General features: G+C 44.9%; 1 protein-coding gene across 1 annotated transcript; it reads left to right on the forward strand.

The window, feature by feature from the left end:
* Positions 1-2,186: 2,186 nt before the first annotated feature.
* LOC121595459 (odorant receptor Or1-like) lies at positions 2,187-3,921 on the forward strand. The gene is made up of 7 exons (XM_041919463.1): positions 2,187-2,399; positions 2,469-2,694; positions 2,762-2,910; positions 2,977-3,274; positions 3,336-3,496; positions 3,567-3,771; positions 3,829-3,921. Exons 1-7 carry the CDS (start codon positions 2,371-2,373, stop codon positions 3,919-3,921), a joined length of 1,161 nt encoding a protein of 386 aa, XP_041775397.1. The 5' UTR covers positions 2,187-2,370.
* Positions 3,922-7,109: the final 3,188 nt, after the last annotated feature.

Here is a 7,109-nt window from a genome sequence, read left to right on the forward strand (position 1 = left end):
ACTTACATACTGGCTTACTTACTTGGATGATTACTTTATGTCTTACTTGCTTGTTTTCTTACTTTATCAAACTTACTTACTCACTCATTTACTTACGTACTTACTTACTTATTTATTCACTTACTTACTTACTTACTTACTTACTTACTTACTTACTTACTTACTTACTTACTTACTTACTTACTTACTTACTTACTTACTTACTTACTTACTTACTTACTTACTTACTTACTTACTTACTTACTTACTTACTTACTTACTTTACTTGCTGGTTAATCTATTTGCTTAATTGTTTACTTTTATAAATACTTACATAATTGCTTACCTACTTACTACATTATTATTTAAACATTCATCTTCTGATATTCTCTTGTGCGACACGGCGACAGGCACGTGACACTTGCGCCACTTTATGTCACGAGTTGCGATCATGTACCAGTTACACAAAAAATGGAACATGCAATAATACCACCGCATGGACAGAAAAAAAATCAACCGAAGAAATAAAGAAACGTTTTGTGCCCGTGTTACGGACGCCCGTGCGTTTGTAACTTACCTGTTCCAGGCGCTGTACAACCTGCTCCGATCTTTCTCCAGGGGTTGCTGCGGTGCCCCCAGTGAAGGAGTAATATTGCAATAAATTTCTACCACTGCCCACACGTGTTTATTTGCGCAAATGCGCATGCACGGTGCGCGCTTCCCTTCCCTGCGCAACGCAGCGCCCGGTACGTTGGGTGTGATCCGTGATCAGTTTCCGGTTGCTGGCGTTTAAGGCAGGCGGCTGTATGGCACCCACGCCGGCGTAGGGTGCACACAGGGGTCGCGCCAGACAATCGGCAGTCGTGTGCGAATGATTTACGGACAGCTTTTAATGCACGTGGTGATTGTTTTAATGTGGCTGGTAATGTGGTACGATTTGAATAAACACAGCGATGGACGGAGGGGGAAGGAGAGGCGGTAGGAGATAGTCAGAGCTGCTGAAAGAAACGTTTCTTGCCCATAGTTCGAAGAAGGTTGAAGTTTTCGTGCAATCCACGGAGAACACGAAGGCAACACATCAAAATCTGCGCGACTTTTCGGTTTGAACCGTCCTGCCGTTTATGATCGCTCGAATGCTTTCCTTTTAAGCTAGAAATGCTGTCCCGGGCCTTCCAGCTTCGCTCCCAGACACCACCAAAGGTGTAACGGTGGTATGGGTAGAGTGAAAAAAAAAACAACAACGAATTCTTACCACAATCCCCAAACACGAGATGCCATCGGAGGTATGAAAAACGGAACGAACAGATAACGACAGTACGTGACTCTCATTCATAATAACGACCACGACAAGTCGCCGTGCCGTGGCCCAAAGTCTTGTGCTGTGGATCGTGTGACGATGGAATTGCGGGAGGAAACTCCCTTCGGTTGGCGGGGATTATAATGAGTATCACACCTTCGCCTCCTTGCGAGGCGACCAAGCGAAACGACCATCCCTGCGCAAGCGACCATTCCCCCCATCTACCACCCCCTGTGACAGAGGACGCTCGATGGTGATGTGCGCTGGATGATGCACAAATTAAAGCAAACGTTTTCACCTTCCCTGGGCGCAGACGAAGACATTTGCGATTGTGATTGCGATCCTCGGGAATAAAAGGGAACTAGCTCTCCGTGCTAAACACGGCAAACACACCAGGGCAGCAGTAACAACTAATACGAGAAGGGGATCGTAGATAAAGCAATAAATAGCGTGCTCCAAGCTCACCGGTTTGGGGGGGGGGGGGATACGAGAGCATGGATTGTGGGGAGGGGATATAGAAAACAACATTTTGCTGCTAATAAGTAATAACTCTAGAACGAGCTGTTGGCGTGTCGGGACAGTCCTCGGCGTGTCTGTGCAGTGCACTGGGCACGGTAGTCGGTGGCAGGAAGGTACGATTTTCCCACCGTATGCACCTTCAGCCAGTGTGATGCAGTGGAACAGAGATCCAGTGGTGGGTTCGATTAGGGTTTTGCTGTTAAACTCCGATCAATTAGCTGATACAGCGTTCGGCAGCTGAGCAGTTAAGGAGCTGTTTCATTTGCTCAAACATGATTGTAATAGCTTATTGATTTAAATCTTGTACGTGTGAGCTGTGTGATCCCGGTGGCACGAAAGCGGAAATAGAATTGGATGAAGTGCGAACTTAAATATTAAAATAGGGAGCATTCAAATATTCATATATAATCGAATCGCGACCATGTGTGTGACACCTTTCGTCGAACGTTTATCTTGCATGGTAAATAATACAGCACCCATTATGAGGACCAATAGATCAAAAGGATTTGAAGCGCAGTTAGCAAATGCAAAATCGTGTGAGGACATTTGCAACTGGCTTTTGAGCGCGTGAAGACATGGTTAGGCTTTTCTTCCGCAGAACAAGGTATGTTCTAGTGTACTACATTGCTGTGCTGATCAAATCGAATTTACGAATATGTTTAACTACTTCTAGAGTAACCAAACTCTTTACTAGGAAGGATGAAAGGCCAGAGATGTTTCTACCATCGTTGCGTATGATTTTGTTCATTTTTCGAATGTTTTACGCGTGGCCGGACGAGCATTTGGAGAAAAGTGCTCTCTGGTGGTACCGTGCAAAGGGTGTGCTGTTTCGTGTGTTTTTCATATATTTTTCAGCAGCCACACAGCTAGCTTACAACTTCACTGTGACTAGTCGTGAGGTGCGATGGGCAGATGTACTCAATTTTGGTAAAAAATCTATTTAAATTGAGTGGTCTTTCCGTACAGGAACTGTTTGCTGGAATGTTTGTGCTGCTCACTCAGCTTGTGATGATACTGAAGATGGAGTTTTTCTACAAAAACGTGTCCAAAATTCAACAGCTCATCCGTAGACTGAATGGCAAGCTCTACCAGTCGAAAAATGCGGAAGAAGACATGTAAGTTGCTGATATTGTTTGATGTCTGAATCATTTGCTATTCCTTCTTATGTAATCGATTGGCAGTCCACTGGCGAGTGCACGTAGGAAGTCAACTATATTCTGGGTCTTGTACTTCATGTTTTCCGATGGGTTGGTTACGGAGTGGTTAGTGATATCGCTGTTGCTCACTACTTTGATTGTACCGGTGTGGCCCGGAGTAGATCATACCACACCGTATTGGGTGGTTTTAATGGTTATTTTGTATCAGTATGTGGCAATCGCTCTCAACGCTTCGTTTAACATATCATGGGACTCACTGGTGGCAGCACTGTTGGCGTTAACTAACGCTCATCTGCATCGTCTGCAAATACAGCTATTAAAGGTGGTGTATTGGTGTAAAGAGTTAAGTTGATTCAACACTGATCTGTACCTGTGGTTTTTAGGTAGGACATCAGTGCCTGATTTTGCCGAAGGATGCTAATAAGCGTATGATTACGGTCTCTCCAATTGATAGTGATACTCAGAGCGTCCCAATGAAATCAGATGCAGATGTAGTGTACAATGAACTACTACAATGTATTATCTTTCATCAGGAAGTAACTGGGTAGATAGATAAAGGGATGAAGCCCTGGAATTGTTCTAAAACTCTTAGATGAACTCTCTATTTCTTGCAGATTTCTTCGCGAAGTGCTGACCCTGTTCAGTGGACCGATGCTTTCTCAGCTGTACTGTTCCGTGTTCATCCTGTGTATTACCGAGTTTCGTTTGCTTACGGACGTGAACACAATGGCCGACACGATGCAGGCGGTAATGTACTTGGTGTGCCTTGTCATACAAGTGGTACAATACTGTTACTTTGGCAATGAAATCAACTACATGGTAAGTAGTTGAATACTGCAGTTAGAGCTGTATTTGTAACCGTTATTGCAATTCAAGGCTCAAAAGGTGCATCAAGCGACCGCCTTTGTGAACTACCCGGATATGAACATCAAAACTAGAAAGCTTCTTATAGCTTTTCAACAGATGTAAGCTTTTAGAGCCGTATTCTACGTGTGATAACTCTTAATACGCTTTTCACAATTCCAGAACCGCTCGAGGAATAAAATGCAGTGCGAAGTACATTTTTACAATCGAACTGAGCATGCAGACCTTTGTGACGGTAAGGCAAAATGGTAGCCACAACAATTTAGGAACTCGTTATAAATAATTTTTCTTTTCGCAAAGATAATCAAAACATCCTATTCGTATTTGGCGGTTTTGAGATCGATGACGGATTAGGTCGTTCTTTGGGAAGTGCGATGACATTTTAGATATTGACTTGAAAATTATATGGAACTTTACAACTTTCAGCGCAGATTGCTTGTAGTTTTAAGAATTTAGAAAGCTTTCCATTGGATGATGAATAATAAAACACGTCCCCACGTTGCTGTTAGTCTGCTTGCAGTCACTGCAAAGCATGTTACAAGAGATCTTTGCGTTTATTTAAAACAAAATATTTCCTTGACACTACAATTGCAACGAAAACTGAGTGAAAATCCCAGGCAAGAGCAAATGATTTACGATGCCGTATGTCTACGTAAGCACTTACTGCTCCCTGCGATAATGAAGCACCAAAGTCTATCCGATTAGTCTTTCTCTTGCTCCTGATTTCACTCCTCGCCCCCCCCCCCTTAATCGCCTCACCCCGGGGGCGGTGCAAAATGTCGTTGGTGCCGAGATAGTACGAGGTGTAGATTAACACGAAAGTCGTGCACTGTTCGGAGGTAGCTAGCATTCGGGAGAGTAAAAATCAAATTAGATAAAGCAACTCGCAACCCCCTTGGGTGCAGTTGTCGCTGTCTTGCAGTCGAGCCAAGCCAAACGGTAGCAAGCAAACCCGGCGTACACCCCCGGCCTGCACACCATTATCAATGCCAGCGGCACCTTAAGTGGTTCCAGAGTGAAGATGGGTTCGAGCGAAACTGTGTTTTGATCCGATCGAGCAACTTCACAAAAGAGCCCGTTTCACGGATGCTGGCCGTATCACTTGCACAGAGGGCTGAAACGCAACAACACACTTCGCTGTGGCGCGGGATAATGGCACGAGCTGTATAGCGAAACAGTTGGCAGAAGTTAAGTTGTTGATTATCGCACCTCGCTCCGTTGGTTTGGGAGGTTCAGTGACTGGGTGACTGCTCAGGGGTGACGATAGAAACCGAAGTAGTTTGTTTTTGTGCAGCCGCGAATCGTTTTCGAATCTCGCAGCCAGTTCCAGGCAACTGGCGAAACGAACTAGCTACATTATAGTATCGAGTGCCGTGCAACCGTTCGGAGAAGCAAACTACTGCAGCCCTTGCAGTGAGAAAATTCAGCTAGAAAATGTACGCTGTAATTGTTGGTGCTTTCTTGCTGCTATTCCCAGCCCATCGCAGCAGGTTGCCGGAAAATATTGTCGATTTAGCTTTGCCTCCTTGCCGTTCCATTCGCGGAAGCATCGTGTGGCATATGGCACCTTCTGACCCTGCGGTTGATCGGCAGGGTAGAAACAGGGAAGCTTAGGGAGAAGGAGAAGGCGAAGGCGTTTACAAGCTGATCCGGGTGGCTCGTTACGGCAGGAAATGGGGATTTCCCGCTGCGTTAGTGTGACAAGCGCCATGCGCTGAGATAAATGGGAAGCGCAAAGAAACGAACTTAACGGTGGTTGAGCAGTGTTTGATGGTAAAAATGAGTTCTTTAAGATACTTTAAGCATTTGCCTATTATCAGAAAAATATTTTAATTTTAATTTTGATAATACAATGATAGTATTATTTTTTCAACAATAATGAACACATTTTTTATTAGTAAACACATCATTTAGGGTTCTTTCAAGAGCGCCACCTATTGGACTGTAATAGTACTAACATCACGTAACGCTGAATAGTACAACCGCTCGTGATACGAAAGGAGAATACTTTAATTTGGATGGTAAAATTGCTCAGATAATAAAACGAACCTACTTCGTGATCTATTTCTTCGCCCATAAATAATATGCCACAAAAATTTACGACCAGCGCACAAACAAACAACTGCAAAACCAGATCGTGCGTTGCTTGTGAGCGAAATTTCATAATCGGTCAACGGTTCTGGCAAGTCGATTTTTTTTGCGCGATGCTCAAGTTGTCTATTAATTAGTATTTACTCACGAGCACAGTGTCTATAAAAAAATGGCGCACCTATAATTTGTTGACTTTGTTTTGGGGCGCACACAACGGTCCGCGGCGACCCGGGTGTTCAGCAAACCCAGACGAGTACGATCACGCCGCCGCCGCAGTGTACGATGTTTGGTAAAATAATTAATAATAATTTTCATAACATAATGCAGCCTGGCGCAGCGTTCGGTACGGCGGTATGAAGCTTTATGAATTTTGCGCATTTTTGTGTTTCATTTTTTTTTGGTACAGAGCACGAGGTTCATGATTCATCCTCATGATCGCCCCGCGATCACCGGGGATAAAGCCGTGAACCGCTGGGTCAGGGTAAGTAGACCCAAGCCGACAGAAGCGAGGGAGAGGTGAAATGAAATTGAAAAAAAGCAAAGACGGCAAAAAAGGGTAAAAATCGTTTAGTAGAAATAATAAAACTAAACTCGAATCTTGCGTTTCAATGCGCAATCGTCACGCCAAGGGGAACGCCGTAAACCTCGTTTCGGACTGGGTAGGCATTGCGCTAATAAGCTGCACAGCAGTGGATTGTCAGTGTAGTATGCTTCTTTTTGTCCGCTCGCACGCTTCCAGTGCAGTATGAGCCCGATCGCTGCCTTCTACACCCTTCTGAATTCAGCCGCCGCGGCCGATCGCGCAGGGATGCGAATATATCGGTAACAGGGTGAACCAACCGTCACCGGTCCAACCGAACCGGTGGTGGATGGGTCACCGAAAGAGGTCAAGCTTTTCACGATTTATTACGATTTTTGCTGTCCGTAAAGTTGGATCGCGGCACGGCCCGGCGAATCCAGCAAACCCGGGAATGCAGACTTGCTACTGCAATCGGAAGCTTCGGCTTACATTGGTGGCATTGAGCAACCGATACGAGCACGTGGAACGCAAATGGAACAAGGAGAGAAGCGAGGAAAATTTCGCTGCTTTCCATCGGTTGACCGGTTGAATTTAATTTGAATCCGTTCGAGTCCAGACCTCAATCGTGAAGCTCGTGGCGTACGCTTTGATCTTGAGGACCTCTCGCGGTGCGTCGGACGGT

Source organism: Anopheles merus, chromosome 3R (assembly GCF_017562075.2).
Source record: "Anopheles merus strain MAF chromosome 3R, AmerM5.1, whole genome shotgun sequence".
NCBI classification, from domain to species: domain Eukaryota; kingdom Metazoa; phylum Arthropoda; class Insecta; order Diptera; family Culicidae; genus Anopheles; species Anopheles merus.